The sequence below is a fragment of the Ictidomys tridecemlineatus genome, chromosome 5, assembly GCF_052094955.1.
Source record: "Ictidomys tridecemlineatus isolate mIctTri1 chromosome 5, mIctTri1.hap1, whole genome shotgun sequence".
Classification (NCBI taxonomy): domain Eukaryota; kingdom Metazoa; phylum Chordata; class Mammalia; order Rodentia; family Sciuridae; genus Ictidomys; species Ictidomys tridecemlineatus.
This window is the reverse complement of record NC_135481.1, coordinates 96,395,685-96,417,728: the sequence shown is the minus strand read 5'-3', so window position 1 is coordinate 96,417,728 and position 22,044 is coordinate 96,395,685. Positions and strand designations below refer to the sequence as shown.

Below are 22,044 nucleotides of genomic sequence, written 5' to 3'. Positions count from 1 at the left end.
CCAGTCACTGAGCTGCCACCAAGGACTCTGCAGCCTCCCCCTCGAGCCCCCTTGCTTCGAGATGCTCTGTCCCCCCAACCACCCCCACCCCTGCGCATATCATATGTCGCCTATCCAGAACCTCCACTCTTTCAACCCCTTTGCTGATGCAAGTAAGGGTGATGACCTGCTTCCTGCTGGCTCTGAGGATTATATCCATATAAGAATTCAATAGAGAAACAGCAGGAAGACCCTTACTACTGTCCAAGGGATCGCTGCTGATTACGATAAAAAGAAACTAGTGAAGGCGTTTAAAAAGAAATTTGCCTGCAATGGTACTGTAATTGAGCATCCAGAATATGGAGAAGTAATTCAGCTACAGGGTGACCAGCGCAAGAACATATGCCAGTTCCTGGTAGAGATTGGACTGGCTAAGGACGATCAGCTGAAGAAGGTTCATGGGTTTTAAGTGCTTGTGGCTCACTGAAGCTTAAGTGAGGATTTCCTTGCAGTGAGTAGAATTTCCCTTCTGTCCCTGGTCACAAGTTTAAAAACCTCACAGCTTGTATAATGAAACCATTTGGGGTCCGCTCTTAACTTGGACTAGTGTAACTCCTTCATGCAATAAACTGAAAAGAGCCAAAAAAAAAAAAAAAAAAAGAAAGAAAGAAAGAAAATAAAGTAAGCCCTGCACACATTAACAATTTTCTATGTTAAGTACAAAGAAATATTTTTCATTTTCACAAAAAAAATATGTCCTCTGGTGCCAGAAATCTGAATTTTTTGTGAACTTCTCCAATTATTAAAGATTGGAGATTTAAAAAAAGAACAAAACTGAACCCCTGCAGAGGAAACAAAACATATCTGCAGGCCCTCAGTGGACCATCATATATACTTTGTCCAGCTTCTTTTGCTTACTATATTTGTATGATTCGTCTATGTTGTGTGAAGTTGTAGTTTATTCATTTTCATTGATGCTTAATTTCCCTTGTATACATATGCTATAATTTATTCTATTGTTGATGGACGAATGGGTTATTTCCAATTTTTAGCTATTAATAGTGCCTCTATGAACATTCTTTTCTTGTATGTGGTGCTGAGGATTGAACCCGGGCTGCACGCATGCCAGGCAAGCGCGATACCACTTGAGCCACATCCTCAGCCCTCTATGAACATTCTTATACATGACTTTTGGAAACATATCTTTTTCTTTGGAGTATATATCTGGAGAGAAGCTGCTGGATCACAAAGGATGTATTTGTAGAGCTTTTGTAGATAATATCAGTTTTCTAAAGTTTCACTAGCAGGGTGTGAGTGCTCTAGCTCTTCCATGTCCCCACTAGCATTTGGCATTGTCTATCTTTTTAAGATTCCTCAGTTTTGCTTATAAGCAAGAGAAGAGTATCAAAAATAGGCAGATTAGTGACCACAGCCATTTCTGTTCTCTTCTACCCCTTTGATTCAGGAAAGACCAAGATGGTTTTTCTGAAACTGTTCAGATTGGCCTAAGGTCATTATTTGGTCCCTAAAGTACAACATGACTTGGTTTATTCAGGGTCTACATGGGGGGTTCTCTTTCATTTTTAAGGGAAGGGGTTCATTTCCTTTGTGCAACTCTAAAGGGAGTAAAGACAAATTATTTCAAATTGTTTCTAGAGTCCAACCAAAGAATTTGTGTGTATGTGTGTGTGTGTGTGTGTGTGTGTATGTATGTGTGTTGGGGATCACGAATAAGAATGTGTACATGCTAAGTACATACTCTACCACTGAGCTTTTTCTTTTAAATTTCTTTTTAAATTTAATAATATTTATTCACACAAATATAGCATAAACAGTCATAAAACTAATTATTATACTCACCACCCAATTTAGGAAATAAAACATTAGTAGTATCTTAGAAGTCTTTCAGCTTCTTTCTGATTATTCCTGTATCTCCCTACAAGAGGTAATCTATTACCTTTTATATTTTACCCCTAGGTATGTATCTAGATGGGGAAAAAGAACATTCTTTATGGTTCTTTTTATATAAAACTCTAGAAAACATAAACTGATCTAAAGGGACATGAAGCAGGTCAGTGAGTGCGTTGGGAGGGGTGATGGTAAGGAGTAGGAGTGAAGGATTACAAAAAGGCACAAAGAAACTTTTGAGGCTAAGCCACATGTTCATTATGTAAATTATCGTGATGGTTCCATAGATGTATATACAAAAAACTTATCAAATTGTATACTTTTCCTTGACTGTCTTTCTAGAGATTCTAAAGTGTCTTTCCACTGGGATGCAGCTCCATTTAAGAGCAACTGCTACAGTAAGTTGGGGTGAATAAAATGTTTTTTGAGTACTGAGCATTAGATATATTAGATTAATATATTAGATATATTAGATATAGTCATGGGGGGATGAAGACAAAACGGGATTGAAAGGATGGAACACAGAGAAGTTGGGTGGTGAGGAGGTGAGGAGGTGAGAAGGCATAATGGATAATGAAGCCTGAAGCACAGACAACTAGGTCCTTTGTTTGGGTTGTGACTCTCAGGAAGCTCATAGTAAAGACAAAGGCAAAGATGCCTTTGACACATAGTATGATAATGATGGTTAGCATCACCACCACCACCACTGTGTCTTGGATATTACTTAGTCTTTTATTCTCATTATTTCCTTTTCATCCACATAACCAGACAGGCTAGTCAGCTCTGTGTATTACTGTTCATGGGGAGTATGGAGAGCAGAAAAAAATGCACTGTTTTTGTCTTTGAAAAGCTTCAGAAAACATTGAGAAGATACTATTTGTGAGAGGATACAGAATAATGTGGATAAGAAGCGGGATGATGATTTTTCCCAAACATCTGAGGATGGCAGAAGAGAGGGAGGTCTTGAGGTTATGAAACCGTAGGAATTTCAGCCCTGCTTCCTAACAGCATCTCTGGGAAGAGATAAACCCAGAAGGGATTGTCTGTTTTATCTCAGGAGGTAATCCTATGGCCACAAAGATTTCATTCTCAAAAAGACACTTTGTTTTTTTAAATTATTTTTTTTAGTTGTAGTTGGACATTTATTTATTTTTATGTGGTGCTGAGGATCAAATGCCTCACACGTGCTAGACAAGCACTCTATTGCTGAGCCCTAAACCTAGCCCCCAAAAAGGCACTTTCTTTTTTTTTTAATATTTATTTTTTAGTTGTAATTGGACACAACACCTTTATTTATTTATTTTTATGTGATGCTGAGGATTGAACCCAGGGCCTTGCACTTACTAGGTGAGTGCTCTACCGCTAAGCCACAACCCCAGCCCAAAAATGTCACTTTCTTAACCCAAGTGGAGCATAGATGAGGCAGGGAGCAGGCAGGATGAGTTCTGAAAGGGCCCCGGGAATGGGGACAATAGATACCTTGGTAGTAACCTTAGCGGACAGTTTACCTATGACCATGCTTCACATGACCTGTTTCTATAATGATGGCATAATTCAGAGACCTTAAGAATGACTGACAGACTAAATTTCTGAACAGTCTAGCTAAAGTGAATTGGGGAGGAGATGTTCAAAGTCAAAATGAAGTCCATATAAACTAAAATATTTCTCATATATTTGAATTTTGGCATTATTAAATCTTTTTAAAGTGATAATACTAATAATTTTTGAATACTACTTTGTGCTAAGCACAATGTTAAAAATTGATTATTTAATTTAATCATCATTATACCACTGTGATATATACTCTAAAATGATTACTAGTGTTATTATTACCATTCTCCAGTTTTTATATCATAAATGAACAAGGTTTAGTGAAATTCATTAATGAGTACAATGTCACAAAAGCTATTAAGTGGTGAAGCTTGGACTTGACCCAGTCAGTCAGGGGTATCTACTAATATTAACATGAATCTTAGAGACTAGAAACTAAAATTGAGCAGTGGTGAGGGGGTAAGAGAGAACATTAAAGTTTTGACCCAACTATGAAAAATAGCTCAACTATTTATCATTTATGTCTAATCATTCCACAAAATAATACTTTTGTAACTTGAGAATAAGCTTAGCTTACTTATATGCTTTTAATCTAAGGATGATCTCATACCATGTAAATATCCTAGGAGTTTTTCATCTCACCCTGACCTAAAACTGGACCACTAAATTTCATATGGACACAAAGTATTGAAGATTAGGGATGACCTTTCATTTTCTTTTTTGTGATACTGGAGGGATTGAACCCAGGGGTGTTCTACCACTGAGCTACATCCCCAGCCCTTTTTGTTTTGAAGTAGGGTCTGACTAAATTGGCCAGGCTGGTCTCAAACTTTCAATCCCCTGCCTTAATCTCTTGTCTAACTTATAGGATTACAGGTGTGCACCATCAGGCCTGGCTGACAACCTATCATTTTCTTTAGTTTTCCTCCTTGTCATACCAAAAATTCCATTTTTATACCTATAAAGCATTTCCAAGCCAGCCCAGGATCACTCACCATCCAGCTTTTTCAGTCTGGGCACTCTCTTGGTTGCCTCTTCAATCCAGTTGCCCTCAGCAGAATGCTTTTCTTCCAAGGGATTGCCTACAAACACCAGGTCTTCAAGGCAGGGCAGTTCCGCCAGCTTCACAAATTCAGCTACAAGTACAAAGCACACTTTCCTTATTAAAAAGGTTAAGTTTTACTGTTTTAATTTTGATGATTGAACTTGAAATCACTAAACCTAAATTTGTGACTATTCAGGACAGTCAGTTGTTTAAGATTTTGAAAAAGATTAGGGAAATTTTACTATAATGAAGTTATTCTCTGAGGATAACTTCTATCTTTAATGCTAGCCAAGGGTGAGATAAGAAGAAGAGATGAGGATCAGAGTTGAAAAAAAAATAACAACAAGTTGATCTCATGACAGTCTTGTTTATGCTGTGCTGAATCAATGTAGGCCAAGCTAAACTGCTTTCTATCTCTACCCATTCCTCATCTTTGAATTATTAAAGCAACTAATTCAAATCTTTACTGCAGAATTTATTATAGTTTTATAATTATTAGCTTATAAATAAATTTTCCCCACTAAGCTGTAAATTCCTTGAGGTGAATGAATGTCCTATTCAACCATGCCTGTTGAGTCTGGCATGATTCATGGACTATAATAATATAACAGAGCTTTATCACATGCTGAATGAATAGCGTGAGATAAAAAAGCAAAGCAAGATAGTCTTCTACTCAAGCAGTTAGTCTTCTACCCAAGAATTATTTAAATTGATTCCTTCAGCCCTTGGATAACATTTTTTTTTCATGATTAATAGGACCAGAATCTTCCCAATTATATTCACTCTAAGTAAATATTTAAATAGATATTTTTGCCTTTAAAATTTAGGAATTCCAATAGCTATTTCCTATATAAGAACTCCTATAATTATTTCTATGCTTAGAAATAAATATTCCCATTTTGCTTCTTTTCCCTATTGAGTATTTTCTATAAAGTGAGCGAAGAGTTGCTCTCAGCTTACCCCATTCTTTCACCAGGTTATTAGACATATAGAGAATCTTCAATTTCTTCATTACATGGATTCCTTTCAACTTCTCAATAAAATTATAGGAGATCCACAATTCCTCTAACGTCTCTCCTACTGCTTCCTGAAAAAGAAAGCAATCTGATTTACATGCTTATTTTTAGCCTTTTTTTCCCAACCTCTTTCCTTAAAAACAGATAACAGCTTTCAAAGAACCACCTGTCCCCACGTGTCCACTTATAGGAGAGCTGAGCACTGATTCTTATATGGAAGTTCTTTTTTATTGAGGGAATGAAGCAGAGCATTCTCTTCCCTTCTTCAAACTGATTTGAACTCTTTCTTCTGATTGCTTCATTGAGCAAAAACTTACAAAATATTCTTTACCAAGAATAGTTTACTGAAATCACCAAAATGAGGAATAATGGCACTATGATCACTTTTATTGAATAATATAATTTCACATTACTTTCCTATAGATTAATTTGGTTCTTATAACATTCAAAGGAGCAAGGGAAATTATTTGATTTCTATCATGTCTTTTTCTAAGATTATACTGATATTAAGTAATACATTTAGCTCTAAACTTCAGGGTTTTTTCAACATTTTTTATGAAAAATTATAAACAAAAAAGTTGAAAGAATTTTATATTAAATGCCCACATATTCATTTCTACCTTTCCACTATAAGCAATTTGCTAAACTTGTCCTATCAAATTTATCCATCCATCAATTCATTTTATTTATTTGATATAAAATTCAGCTTTAAACTCTTGCTCTTACTAGTTATAGTATAAAGATTATATCACATAAACATATATTGTTGAAAAGATAGCTTCTTCAACAAATGGTGCTGGAAAAACTAGAAATCCATATGTAGCAAAATGAAATTAAACTCCTATCTCTCACCCTATACAAAACTCAAAATGGATCAAGGACCTCAGCATTAGCCCGGAGACCCTGTGCTTACTAGAAGAAAAAGCAGGCCCAACTCTCCATCATGTTAGCTTAGGAACCAACTTCCTCAACAAGACTCCTAAAGTGCAAGAAGTAAAATCAAGAATCGATAAATGGATCAAGAACTATGTAATGTTTTGAACAACCAACAATTAAAAAAAAGAAAAATAAATAAATAAAAATTAAAAAAAAAGAATCGATAAATGGTATGGTATGAAATTAAAAAGCTTCTTCACAACAAAGAAAACAATCAAGAATGTGAAGAGAGAGCCTACAGAATAGGAGGAAATCTTTGCCACCTAAACCTCAGAGCATTAATCTCCAGGATATACAAAAAAACCTCAAATAACAAAACAAAATAAAACACCAATCAATAAATAAATGGGCAAATGAACTGAACAGACACTTCACAGAAGAAATACAGTCAACAAATATATGAAAAAATGTTTAATATCTCTAGCAATTAGAGATACGCAAATCAAAACTAACTGAAATTTCATCTCACTCCAATCAGAATGGCAATTATCAAGAATACAAGTAACAATAAATGTAGGCCAGGATGTGGGGAAAAAGGTACACTCATACGTTGCTGGTGAGACTGCAAATTTGTGCCCAAAAAACCCCCCAAAAACAAAAAACTGGAAATAATCTAAATGCCCAGTAGTAAAGAAATACAGATATGCGCATGTAGTAATGTTTCAGATAATGACAAACCATGCATGACAGTATATACCATATAGTTTAAGTAGGCTATACCATCTAGGTTTGTATACATATACTTTACGATATTTGCACAACCTAGCTGCATTTTTTAGAGCATATCCCCATCATTAAGTGATAAAGGACATTTTTATACTAATACTGTGGAAAAATATACAACTATTTAAAAGTATTCATTAAATATGCATGTATTGACATGGAAGAATATTCCTGATATATTATTAGATAAAAAAGCATAATTACAGAAAAACATACCTTGTATGCTAGTAGTACAAACAATATAATGTATATATACACACACATACGTACATGCACATACAAATACCTATTTACTTTTCTGTGTTCAGAAAAAAGTTAAAGCCTACAAAACAATTTTATTCCTATTATCTCATAGACCTAGAGGGGGTGGTAGGGAAGTTCAAGAAGAATGATTTCCACATTATATTTAATATATTTATAAATTGTTTATTTTTATAATGAACATATCACTTTTATATTAAGATTTAAACTTAAGTACTAGTTTGTATAATTATAATAAAACATTGAGCCAATAAATATTTATAGAGTGTCTATTACATATATCACGCACTATTATAGATGCTGATGAACAAAACTGATATGTTCATTGGGGGTGTAGTATATATAAGAGGGATAAAAAAAGAGAGATAACAAAGAATTTCAGATTAATTAATTATATTAAAAAAATAAATTTTAAGACCTAAGACTGCTTTAGATATAGGGAGGTGGAGTGGCTAGGTCACCTGTAAGGAGGTGACATCTGAGTTGAGAAATTAAGGTTAAGAAGGAGCCAAAATAGTGGAAATCCATACTAACAGTTTTTAAGGCAAAGGGAACAGCAAGTACAAAGGTCCCCAGATAGGAATGGACTTCTCAGGGTCAAGGATGTGAAATAAGGCCTGTAGCTATAGATTAATAATAGAAAAGCCCTATGAAATAAGACCGGAAAGGAAAGCATAGGTCAGATCATACATATAAATGGGCTTATACTGTGTCTTAATAGTCAGTTTTCCTAAGTAGTCTGAAATGAATAACTTTCTTTTAATTTAGAATTTCACATTTTATAATCATTTGTAGTTTACTGATTCAGCTATCAAAAAAATGTGTCTGGATGAATAATTCAACTAAGTATGTGAACCTATTTTGAGTCTCACTTCTGTATCCCTGTGCAGTTTATTTCTCTTTAGTTTACATATAAGTGTTAAAGGTTTTGGACACACACACACACACACACACACACACACACACACACACACACACCTCTCAAACATGTCTGATACATCCTGGAAACAGCAGAACCAACAATCGGGTGTTATGAAGGCTCAGACAATAGAGAAAAAGTAAATATCCTTAAATTTATAAATATACTTTTAAAAAAACATTTTATTTTTATAGATCATTTAGAATTTTGCTTATCAAACCAATTAGATAGCAAACAATACAGCTGTTGGTTATTGTTTGGGGGAAGAAATTTCTTTTATTTAATTCCAGAATCTAATCCTGAAGAATTTCTGAGCATTTTATAAATTACTGGTAACACTTTATGTGGATAAACAGACACACAGAGTGGGAATATAATTCAGAGAATGGCTAATAAATCCAAGAAAATTCCAAAATTGCACCTCTGAAAACTGACTGCTATTCGAGTGGTAAACTGTTTCTGCAGGGGGATGGCCACTTTGGCCTGATTTTGAGATTATTGATGGGAAGCACTGCAGTTTCAACCTGCTGCTGTCCCTTATGAAGCACAAGCTAGACTTACTGGGGGACATGAAGACAGGAGTCAAAAAATTTTCAGAATGTTTATGAATTATTTAGTAATAAACACTTTTCTAAAAGTATTACCCTTTGGGGAACAAATACAAGAAAAAGAAATTAGCTTCATCTTTCCTAAAATTGCCTATTTTCATAATACTGTTTCATCTATTCTTCTTTGGAAGGAAGTTGAAATAATCAGTAAATAAAAAAATAAGGGCTGGGATATAGCTCAGTTGGTAGAGTGCTTGCCTCACATGCTCAAAGCACTGGGTTCAATCCTCAGCACCACAAACACTAAATAAATAAATAATAAATAAATAGCATATTGTAGTAAAAAAAAATTTTTTTAATGCCTAAGGTTGGTATGGGGAAATGGAAAACCTCAAACATTACTGGTAGGAATATAAACTGTTTCAAACTTTACAAAGGGCAACTTGATATATGTCACAAAAGCCTTAAAAGAAATTCGTATCTTTTGACCCAGTAATTCCATTTCAAAGAATTTATCGAATTATTCATGAATGTGTACATTAATATAGCTAAAAGAAAATTCATAACAGGAATGATTATAACAACTCCAAACTATAAATGAACTACACAATTAATAAGTAACTGACTTAAATAAATTATGATACATCAATAAGAATATTAGGCTATTGTTAAAAAACGGTATGACTGGGCTGGGGTATAGCTAAGTGGTACAGCATTTGCCTAACATGTGCAAGGTCCTGGGTTTGATCCCAGCACTACAAAAAAATTAAAAATATAAAAGGGGGTATGATTAAATTTATTTTAAAAACTTAGGTTGCATTCTCTAATTAAAAATCTCCAATGGAAGTCAGGCACGGTGTTGCATACCTGTAATTCCAGCTATTTAGGAGGCTAAGGCAGAGGTATTCCAAGTTTGGCCAGCTTCAGCAACTTAGAGACACCTTGTCTCAAAAAATAAAAAAGAGCCAGGAATGTAGCTGGCTCAATCTCCAGGACTGCATAAAATAAAAATAAAAACAGAAACCTCTACTGACTTTGCAAGACACTTGGGGAAAATAAAATAAAATAAAATCTCTGTCGGCCTGGTCCCTGGTTCCTTCTCCAATGTCACTGAGGACCACCCTCCTTCCTCAATCAACTCTTCTGGCTCCTACTCAAGGATACCAGGTCTAAGACATTTTCACCTGCTGTCCCCTCAGCCTGGTGCTCTTGCTCCTTGGTCAGCTCTGTAGCTTTATAGTCTATATCTCACTTCCACAGAGAGAATTTGCATCATTCTATCTTCTCTTATGCCTCGTTTTTCTTCATTCATCACCACCTGATGCATTATACAATTATCTTTTGTATCTCTCTCTCTCTCTCTCTCTCTCTCTCTCTCTCTCTCTCTTGCATATAATCTAAGTTCTATGAGAGCAAGGACTATTTTATATTCTGCTGTCTCTCTAGTGCCTCAATCAATGCCTAGCTTCAAGTAAGCATTCAAGAAATATTTTGAATGAATTTGCTGAACAAATGACATGGCAAAGTGAATTTTACAAATTAAGTTAAAAAGGAGGTGCAAAACAATATGTATTATATGATTTCATAATCTACATACCCACTGAAGAACAGAAAAAAGGTAAAAAGCAAAAGATGTCAGCAGTGTTTAAATTGTCAGTGGTTTATATTTTTAACTTGCTTTTTTACTCTGCAAAGCTTCTGCAATGAACATTTTTTAATTAAAAAAAGTTTGTACCTTTTTAAAAATGTTAGATAACAACCTACCAGTCCATTTAAGTTCTTTATGTTGTTTCTTCCTAGAGACAATATCCTCAAGTTTTCTGTAGTGAAAAGAAAGAAAGCATTTTGTTTACGAGAATCATATAATTGTTGTAAATCTAGTATAATAAAGTTTTAATAAGTTTTATGTAACAAATAACCTTATTTGATGAGCAAAAAAAATAGGTAATCAAAGTAGTAAATAACATTGATTTATCTAAGATAAGCACTGTAATAACCATAACCCCACATCATGTCAATATTAAATTTAAAACTGAGGGCTGGGGATGTGGCTCAAGCGGTAGCGCGCTTGCCTGGCATGCGTGCGGCCCGGGTTCGATTCTCAGTACCACATACAAACAAAGATGTTGTGTCTGCCGAAAACTAAAAAATAAATATTAAAAAAAATTCTCTCTCCCTCTCTCACTCTCTCTTTAAAATAAATAAATAAATAAATAAATAATTGATTGGGTATCTGGAATGCCTGGCTAGTAAAATGTTAAAATGTTACAGGATAAGAGTAAAGAAGATGTTAACTTTTATTTGGGGAGCATGTATGTTTCAAATATGTTTAAATATATAGTATCAGAACTCACACTGGAAAATAGAAATATATTATTTATATAGTTCCCTCTTACTAGCTGGGCATGGTGGTGCACACCTGTGATGTCAGTTACTTGAGAGGCTGAGGCAGGAGGATCCCAAGTTCAAGGCCAGTCTGGGCAACTTAGTAAGACCCTGTCTCAAAATAAAATAAAAAAGGTTGGGGATGTTGCTTAGTGGTAGAGTGCCTAGGGCTCAAACCTTAGTACTACAAAAAGAGAAAAGAAAAAAAAAGTTACCCTTTACTCTGTGAAGTATTATAAGAGAAATGAAATAAATTTAGCATTTAAAAATGTTTTTTGTTTTTCAATATTTTAAATAATTACATTGTGATTTGATTAAAAAGAAAATGCCTGTTTTTAATTTTTAAAAGGATATTTCTGTTTTGTTTTTGTTTAATTATCTGAAAAAGAAAATAGAAAATAGAAATAGTGGTTGACTTTAGGAAGGAGCTCAGAGTCTGTGGTCAGAAAAATAATTTTTTAAAAAAAGTTTTTTCGTAATTATAGATGGACAGAATGCCTTTATTTTGTTTATTTTTATGTGATGATAAGGCTTGAGCCCAGTGCCTCACACATGCCAGGCAAGCAGTCTGCCTCTGAGCTACAGCCCCAAGCCAAAACTTACTTTTCATTGTATTAGTGTAATCTCTTTTGAATCATTTGAATAAAAACATATGTTATTTTACATTATTTTTCCAAATTAAAAAAATAAGACTTCTAGTAAAATATAGGAAACCTCATTCTATTTCAAGAAACTACTGTGATTACTTTTGTATAAGTAATATATTTAGTTTTCACAAATTGAACTTCTATGATTGGGCTGGTGTTGTGGCTCAGAGGCAGAGTGCTTGCCTGGCATGTGTGAGGCACTGGGTTCAATTCTCAGCACCACATATAAATAAATGAAAAATAAGGGTATATCAACAACTAAAAAATATTAAAAAAATAAAACTTCTGTGACTATCTAATGTAGCAGTCACAAGATAAATATGGCTATTTAATTTAAATTAATTAAAGTTAAAATTTAATTAAAATTTTAGTTTCTTAGTCACACCAGACAAGTGCTTAATAGCTATATGTGGCTAGTAGCAAATTTAATGGGACATTGCAGATGGTTCTGGTGGATATACTATTTTGTAATGTACATAATTCAATGGTGAGAACACAGATTGAATTATCTTGAAATTCTCTAGGTAAGCAAACTTCTTTGAATCTCAGTCTTATCAAATATATAAGAATGTAAGTATAATAATTACATAAATATTAAATGGGACAATTATTTAAAACATTCAGTAAGTTCCTAATCTATGGCACATATACAAAAAATAATGTGGTGTGTCAGGCACATATAACTTTGGTTTTAATTTATTTAACTTAATAAATTATTTTCAATTCTCTTGAGAATCATTGAGCTTTCAAAACAAGGTATTTTAAGAACGATCTAATTCATATAAAATGGCTTAACCACTGAAAATAAGACACCATGGACTAAATTGTATTTTCCTTAAAATTCATGTTTATATCCTAACTCCCAGTTATCTTAGAATGTATTTGGAGATAGGACCTATAAGGAGTTAATTGAGATAAAATGAGTTCATGCAGGTATCCCAGTCCAATATAAAGGAAGCTTTTATAAGAAGAAAAAACTGGGTCAAATATATAGAGGAAAACCATATAAAGGGAGAAGCCAACCCAACAGCCTTCTACAAGCCAAAGACAGAGGTGTCGGAAGATATTAATTCTGTTGAAAAATTGATCTCAGACTTCTAGCCTCCAGAATTAAGAAAAAATAAATTTCTGTTGTTTAAGCCACACAGTCTCTGGGATTTTGTATTGGAAGCTTTCACAAACTAATATACCCCATGTAATTATGAATAACACATTATTCCTTAAAGCTCTTTGATATAGAAAAATGAAGACTTTCTCTTTAGCTATTTCATGAAGAATCAAAAGCATATTAAGGGCTGGGGATATAGCTAAGTAGTAGCATACTTGTCTAGCATTCACAAGGTTCTATCCCCAGCACAATAAAAAAATAAGAAGAAGAAAAAGAAAAAGGTTATTCAAAAATTTATTCATTCAACACATAGTTATCAAACTATTTTCCAGGAATAATAATAAGCACTCATAATATTACAGTGAGTAATAAAGATAAAAATTCCTGCTGTCCTGAAGCTAATGTTGGGCAGACAAATTGAGTAAGTGTATAAGGTATGACCAGTATGAAGGAAAAAAAGAGATATGCAGATAAAAGGAATGAAATATAAGGTGTTGGGAGAGGCTGACATTTTAGATAGAAAGTCACTTCTAAACAAATACTCAAAGGCAGTGAAACAGCTAGAGAACTTTAAGTGCAAAGGCTTTGTAAGCAGAACCACATCCAAACTGTTCACAAAACACAAGAAGTTACCTGAGAGAATAAAGGAAGAGAGTAACAGAACATAAAATTATAGAAATAATAAGCCGTAGAAGGGATATAAAAGAGTAAAAAATTATCAGTGGGTGCAGTGGTGCTCGCCTATAATCCCAGAGGCTCACGTAAAAGTATGAGATATCTATTAGACATACAGTGGAATTCAGACACTGAATGTGTGAACCTGGAGTATGAGAAGACCTCAGGGGTAGATATTAAAATTTGGGAGCCATCTGCATATATGTGGTAAAGCCATGACCCTGGATGAGATAATCTGAGGAGCAAGTGAAGAGAACAAAGAGAAAAGATGCAAGAACTGAGTTTTGACAGCACTCCAATATTTAAAAGCTGGGGACACAAAACCGGGCTGTCAGAAAGAGAGGAGAAAACCAGGAGGATATGGTGCAATAGAAACCTAATACTGAAAGTGCTCCAAAGAGGAAAAAGAGCCCTGATACAGTGGCACACACCTGTAATCCCAGTGGCTCTGGAGGCTGAGACAGGAGGATCGCAAGTTCAAAGTCAGCCTTAGCAATTTAGTGAGGCCCTAAGCAACTCAGTGAAACTCTGTCTCAAAATATAAAAAAGGCTGGCAGATGGCACCTAGGGTTCTGGCTCAGTGATAGAGTGTTCGCCTAGCACGTGCGAGGCCGGGGTTTGATCCTCAGCACCACATAAAAATAAATAAATAAAGTAAAGGTATTATGTCCAACTATAACAAAAAAAATATTTAAAAATACACTGGGGGGGGTGTTGTAGCTCAATGGCAGAGTGCTTGCCTAGCATGTGTGAGACAATGGATTTGATCCTTAGCACCACATTAATAAATAAATAAAAAACAAAATAAAGGCATTCTATCCAACTACAACTACAAAAAAAAAATGGGGTGCTGAGGATGTGGAACAGTGGTTAAGTGCCCCTAGATTCAATCCCCTGTACCAAAAAAAAAAAAAGGAAAGAGAAATCATTTATGTCAAAATACGATAATTGGCTAGGTGGAGAGGCTGAGGCAGGAAAATTGCAAGTTCCAGGCCAGCCTAATCAACTTAATCTAGACCCTGTCTCAAAGTGAAATAAAAAGGGATGAGGATGTAGCTTAGTGGAAGATTACCCTGGGTTCAATTCCCAGAACCACTTCCAAAATGGACTGATCAATTATGATGAAGTCATAGGAAATAAATAAATGCAACTCTCAAAGATATTTAACTTAATATATAAAACTCCCATTTAAAAATGCACATACAATGATAATGAAGGGCTCAAAACATCTTATTTATTGCCATGAAGGGAAATAGGTAAATTATGATATCAAAATTAATAGACTACACATTCTAGCAAAACATGATTATGTATTTTCCTTATTTTATATGTTGCATACGTTAAGATACCACTAGAAGGAAAACACTGTTGTTTTCTTCATACAACGTCATGATGGAAATCAAAACAGGGCTTTCAAATTTTATATTTATTTCTAACCTGGAAGAGTATAGTTTTGTTTGTGTTGCCAAAGATACAAGAAAACAAAACTTATTTTCTAATACTTAATATGAGATTATTAATACTCACAATATATAGTTTTTTTAGTCATGGTTGTAGATATAGTCATGTCATAGAGTTTTCCAGTCCCAGTTTTGGTACACTAAATTGTCCTTGTGTTTATTCTTCCTATAAACCATCTGTTAAATAGGAATATGTATGTATTTCTAAACTTTCTGCCATAGCATAATAGATAAACTATCATATTCAAGAAAGGATGGAGGTAACAGGCAAGCTAGAGGCATAAATTCAGTCTTTTATATGGTTCTGTTAATTTCTCTGCTTCATAGTCACAGATAAAATGTATTTCCTAACCATTGACTAAGGAAGTATTTATATTACAAGCACAACCAAAATGAGATGAGTCAAGTATAGCAAATATCTGTATTCTCTCATTCCATGTTTATAGCAGACATCAATAATTGATCAAGATTTCCTTTGCCATTGAGTTGTGGGAATTCTTTTTCTTCTTCTTCTTAATCTTTGTTGTTGTTGTTGTTGTTGTTACAAGGTATTAAACCTGGGGCACTTAACCACTGAGCCACATACCCAGCCTTTTTTACTTTTTATTTTGAGACAGGGTCTTATTGAGTTGCTTAGAGCTTCGCTAAGTTGCTGAAGCTAGCTTTGAATTTGTGATCCTCTTGCCTCAACCTGTTGAGTCACTGGGATTACAAATGTGTACCACTAACCATGCGTGACTGGGAATTCTTCTTAATTTAATTTTCCAGAGAGTTACACACCAAATAACCTAAGTTAGAATATGGGTCAAAAACCATAGTCAACCCTATTTCATTTCATAAAATCATGACCCTATTATGAGTCATGATTTTATGAAATGAAAAGCATATAATTTATCATAATATGTGTTTCAGTGCAGTCTCAAGCAAAATACTTACATTAAAAGAAATTGAGGCAGAGAATAAAATGACTAATTACCTAAAAGAACAAATTATTCAACAAGTCAGGAAAAAAACAGAATAGAGGGAGTCATTTTAAGCCTGCTCCAATAGTTAACACTTCCCTCTAACACTATAAAAATATAGAATGCCAAGTTTGATGTGTGTGTGTTTTGTTTGTTTGTTTATTTGTTTTGGTGGTGGTGCTGGGGATTGAACCCAGGGCCTTTCGCATAGTAGGCAAGCACTCTACCACTCACCCTCCTTTCACACAGTAGGCAAATGCTCCACCTCCCTCCAGACCCTGGAGTGCCAACTTTGAGAAGGGTACTGGGGGCGGGGGGAAGGATCTGGAATAGAAAAGACTAATAATATGTTATGCATGCCCTCAAGAAGCTCACTATCTAAAGAGCAAAACATATTCTCAACTATAATAGTGATTAATAGTTATTGAGCACTTTATCTGAACCAGCACAATTCTTAAGTACTTCATGTAATCAAACTCATTTAATCTTCACCATAATTATATGAAGTGGATAATTATTATTACAATCCAAGGTAGACTGTTATAAATATTCTCAAAGAAGAAGTAATTATGAGGGCTGGGGTTGTGGCTCAGTGGGCAGACACTCATGTGTGAGGCACTGAGTCCGATCCTCAGCACCAATAAAAAAATTAATTAATTAAAGGTATTGTGTCCATCTACAACTAAAAAAAAAAAAAAATCTTCTAAAGAAAAGAAAAGAGGGCTGAGGATGTGGCTCAAGCGGTAGCGAGCTCGCCTGTCATGCGTGTGGCCCGGGTTGGATCCTCGGCACTACATACAAAGATGTTGTGTCCGACAAAAACTAAAAAATAAATATTAAAAAAATTCTCTCCCTCTCTTTCTCTTAAAAAAAAAAGAAAAGAAGTAATTATGATGCTGGAAATTAGGAAAGTTTTTAGAGAGGGACGTAACATTTGAATGTGGCATTCTTAATCTTTATTTTCTTATAGGATTTTCCTATTATAGGAGGGGCTGCTCTCCATGAAAAATGTTATGGGGCTGCTCTCCATGAAAAATGTTACATCAATAAATACATACAGTCATAATAAAGCAATGGTATATTGGGATAAATACAGTGGTACAAGTATCTTGTTTATTTATTTATTTGATAGAGGGGATTGAACTCAGGGGCACTCAACCACTGAGCCATATCCCCAGCCCTATTTTGTATTTTATTTAGAGATAGGGTCTCACCAAGTAGTTGCTCAGTGCCTTACCATTGCTGAGGCTGGCTTTGAACTCATGACCTCCTGCCTCAGCTTCCTGAGCCGCTGGGATTAGAGGTATGCATCACCGTACCCAACTATTTTTTTTAAGTTTTTTGATACAAACTTTTAGATGGCTTTGACTATGACATTAAGACATTAGGTCTTTACTAAGCAAAGGAGAGCCTAGGTCTCAGATCTAGAAGAATGATATAAAAACAGGTTATTTATTTATTTATTTATTTATTGTACTAAGGATTGAACCCAGGGGTACTTAACCGTATCCCCAGTCCTTTTTGTATTTTTATTTTGAGACAGGGTCTTGCTAAATTGCTTAGGTCTTTGCTAAGTTGCTGAGGCTGGCTTTGAGCTTGGGATCCTCCTGCCTCAGCCTCCTGAGTTGCTGGGATTACAGGCATGCAACAACCATGCCTGGGAAAAAATAATATTTTTAGAAAGAAAACTCTGGTATCATTGATAAAGTTTAACTGAACAATAGAAAGGAGAAAAGGAGATTAATTAGGAGATTATCACAAAAGGTAATTAAGGTAGTTTTTTTTCTAACTATGGGTAATAATCCATTAATGAGTTGTGAAATCAACTTGGCTGTGATCAGCATTGAAAAAAAATCAAATTTAAAAAATACATACTGGACCCTATGCTATAAGAGTTCATACTTTTTTGTGAATTCTATTCCAGTTTAGATGTGTATGTATATATGTATATTCATATGAATATATAATAAATTCATATGTATTTCTTACTGTAGAAAGTGGTGAAAATGTTTGATAAACATGATCTAAGGGGAAGCTAAATTCAAGTTGGGGCTCCTAGAAATGAAAAAGCAACAAATTATTTGAAAGCTGCTTCAAAGAGTAGAATTAATAGGACTTAATGATGAACTTGGGTGTAAGGTTTAAGTGAAGAGAGAATACGGTAGGCTAAATGATGGTTCTCCCAAAAGTACCTGTATCCTAATCCCTAGGATCTGTCATAAATGGAAGAAGGTACTTTGTAGGTATGATTAAATTAAGGATCTTAAGATGGAAAAATTGTCCTCAATATCTCAATGTGGCCAAAATGCAATCACACATATCCTCACAAGAGTGAGGCAGAGGTTTGACCTGACACAGAATGGGAGAAGTCAGTGTGATGGCAGAGATTGGGAGTATGGCACCCATTAGAAAATGGAAGAGGGCCATAAAGAAAAATAAAATTATATCATTTGCAGGATGATATAATGGATGGAACTTGAGAACATTATGTTAAGTGAAATAAGCCTAACTCAGAAGGTCAAGAGTTGTATGTTTTCTCTCATATGTGGAAGCTAGTGAGGAAAAGAAAAGAATGGTGAGGAGGGCAGATCTCATGAAAATCAAAGGAACATAAATAGAATAGAGAAAAGAGACCAGGAAGAGGGAGGAGGGAGGAAAGGGAAAATACTAGGAAATGATATTGGCCAAATTATTCCATTAAATTGTAAGCATGTACAAATATGTAACAATAAATTGTATAATTATATACAACTATAATGCACCAATAAAAAATGTGGAAAAAAGAAAAAAAATGGAAGAGGCCTAACTACTTTGGAGGCTGAGGTACGAGGATGGCAAGTTGTCTGGGCAACTTAGCAAGATCCTGTCTCAAAATAAAAAATTAAAAGGGCTGAAATGTAGCTCAGTGGTAGAGCACCCCCTGGGTCCAATCCCAGTACAACAAAAAGAGAGAGGAGAGGGAAAGGGAGAGGGAGAGGGAGAGGGAGAGGGAGAGGGAGAGGGAGAGGGAGAGGGAGAGGGAGAGGGAGAGGGAGAGGGAGAGGGAGAGGGAGAGGGAGAGGGAGAGGGAGAGGGAGAGGGAGAGGGAGAGGGAGAGGGAGAGGGAGAGGGAGAGGGAGAGGGAGAGGGAGAGGGAGAGGGAGAGGGAGAGGGAGAGGGAGAGGGAGAGGGAGAGGGAGAGGGAGAGGGAGAGGGAGAGGGAGAGGGAGAGGGAGAGGGAGAGGGAGAGGGAGAGGGAGAGGGAGAGGGAGAGGGAGAGGGGAGAGGGAGAGGGAGAGGGAGAGGGAGAGGGAGAGGGAGGGAGGAAGGAACAAATGAAAGAAAATAAAAAGAAAATAAAATGTAGGAGGCCAGAAAAAGATTCCCTCCTAAAGCCTCATATGGAATGTGGCCTGATATTTGTCTAATGAAACTTATTGCAGGTTTATGATCTCCTAAACTGTGAGAGAATACATTTCTGTTGACTTAAGTCACCAAGTTATGGCAGCAATTGGAAACCAGTTGATCATCAGAGACCTTGGGAACTAAGAAGATGGACATGTCATTAACAAGAATAAGAATATGGGGAAAACAAGACATGGTGAGGGATTAAATTTTAAATATAAAAAGTTTGAAATACACAAAAGACAAATCTAAACAAATAAATAAATACATAACAAAAATCTGATTTCCTATTTAAAGTATTTCAACTTTTTAAAGTTTTAAAAGATCGTTAAAATGTTCAAGTGTTATTTTCTTTGGATAATCAAATGTAAGACTCATCGTTTATACATTCTGTCATCTGACAATACTGTGGTTAAAACAGATGCCAGGTCAAGTGTGGTAGCTCATGCCTGTAATGCCAGTGACTTGGGACTGCAAGTTTGAGGTCAACTTCAGCAATTTAGGGAGGCCCTGAGCAACTTAGTGAGAACCTGTCTCAAAATTAAAAATAAAAAGGATTGGGGATGTAGCTCAGTGGTAAAGTACCCCTGGGTTCAATCCCCAGCACAAAAAACCAAAAACCTAAAGAAACAGGTGCCAGCTTCTAGAATTACATAGTATCTCTGGAATGTTTAAAATTCAAGAACCATCTGTTACCATGGATCACTTACTTAAGCCATTCAGATTGGCAATTTTTTCAATGCAGTTTGTAGACAGTGAAAGCTTCCTTTAAAAGAACAAAGAAAAGACTTTAATTAACATGAAAAACTTATAATAGTATATTAGAAATTATTCCTCAACAGTAGTACCCATGGAAGATAATATTTAAACAATTGACTTTTTTTTTCCTCATTCAATCATAGAATTCATTCATTTTTTTAAACGATCCTCCCCCCTTGTAAATGTTAATATACACTTATTGTAGGAAATTTTAAAAATCTTTTTGAGGCAATTTGGTGTTATCTATAAAAATTTTTAATGCAAATGTTCTTAGTATTTCACTGCTAGGAATGCAGCCTACTAAAATACAAAGATGAGTGCCAAGAGATATACAAAGTAGACTACTTATTATATAATTATAATAGAAAAAAACTCTGAAAAAATCTGTCAACTTGGAATAGATAATGAAATACTATGCTGATACTAAAAAATGATATTGGGCTATAGATACTGACTTGTGAAGATGTCCATGATGTAAGTTAAATTTAAAAACCATCTTGTAAATCAATATATTTTATACAACTCCTTTTAGTAAAACAAAACAAAAAGCTCCAAACCTCAAAAACACAATTATGTATATACACTTGTTAAGATATATTTTTTATGTGTTAAATCCTTCAGAAATGTATACTGAAAAAATGTAATGTCATATGTAATCCCAATTGTCCCACCCTCCCTAGAGAGTCATACTTTTAATATTTTGCATATATTTTTCTAGACTTTTTCTATCCATATTTTAATGATATAAAAACAAAGTTTTTAAAGGGAACATAGTTAACATTCTTAATCTTTCTTCCTTGATTAAAATGTTTAATATATTAGAAATTTCATGCAAAACATATAATAATAAAGGCTAATTTCATTTAATGTGTGCCCACTATTCTTCTAAACAATTTACATGAATTATTTTAACAATCACAATTTTCTGAGATAAATATTATTATTATCCACATTTTACAAATGAAACTGAGACACAAAGATGTTAAACAATTTGCCCAATATTACACAATCACAACGTGGCAGGTCCAAAATTAAAATCCAGGTAAGTTTGATGCTAGAACATGTGTCTTACCCTTATATTTGACTTGAAGAGGAATTATTCATTTATCTGTTTGAAACATCAAAAGCAATTACTATATAGTTTTCACCAAATCTGTATATTTTCTAGTTAACCCCCATTCCTGAGACCTACCAGTGATAAATAAAGTGCCTTAAAAATCCAGAAATATTATTGGAAAAGAATTCTTTAAATCTTGTTTACATAGCTTTCCCAAAGACACTGTCAGCAAAAATATGAACAGGTTGACTCTTTCTAAATGGTTTCTGAAGGCTTTGGCATGGGATAGAAAATCTTCTCAAGTCTGTTTACCTTTTTGGTGGTTTTATGACAAAAAAAGATCATTCTAGAAGCCAAATATGAATCCCAAGGTAGATTTTTATGTAAGCCAGTATGCTTTCATCACAATGAATGAATTGCACACAATAAATACATATGTTTGCTTTACCCTTTAATCCCAAAGATATATATGAGTAATATTACAAATATGTGTTCACCAATATGTGATCACAAGTATGTGTCCAAGAACTACCCAATTGCCTACTGTAGAGATTCTTAGAATTCCTTAGTATGATTCTATAAAATTGGGATGGAGCTTATCTCCTGCAGAAAGTTCAGGTGGTGAAGGGATCACATTTATAGAAACACACAGTGAAGAAGTTAGAAAGAACCTCAGGTACTCTACAGTATTCCACAACCCTGACAGGAGATAGGGTCCCGA

At 34.7% G+C, this 22,044-nt stretch overlaps 1 protein-coding gene and 1 pseudogene across 2 annotated transcripts in view; one reads left to right on the top strand and one right to left on the bottom strand.

Annotated features, from left to right (window-relative positions):
* The window catches only part of Dnal1 (dynein axonemal light chain 1), a 38,030-nt gene that overhangs the window by 5,140 nt on the left and 10,846 nt on the right, over window positions 1–22,044 (bottom strand). Inside the window, exons 4-7 of the mRNA XM_005321212.5 lie at window positions 20,218–20,273; window positions 10,651–10,706; window positions 5,444–5,570; window positions 4,434–4,574 (exon numbers count right to left, since the gene is read on the bottom strand). Coding sequence (XP_005321269.1) covers window positions 4,434–4,574; window positions 5,444–5,570; window positions 10,651–10,706; window positions 20,218–20,273 — 380 coding nt within the window. The remainder of the gene's footprint in view (window positions 1–4,433; window positions 4,575–5,443; window positions 5,571–10,650; window positions 10,707–20,217; window positions 20,274–22,044) is intronic.
* LOC101973893 (eukaryotic translation initiation factor 1 pseudogene) lies at window positions 89–21,133 on the top strand (annotated as a pseudogene). The gene is made up of 2 exons (XR_013439121.1): window positions 89–2,285; window positions 19,546–21,133. The product of XR_013439121.1 is annotated as a eukaryotic translation initiation factor 1 pseudogene (transcript).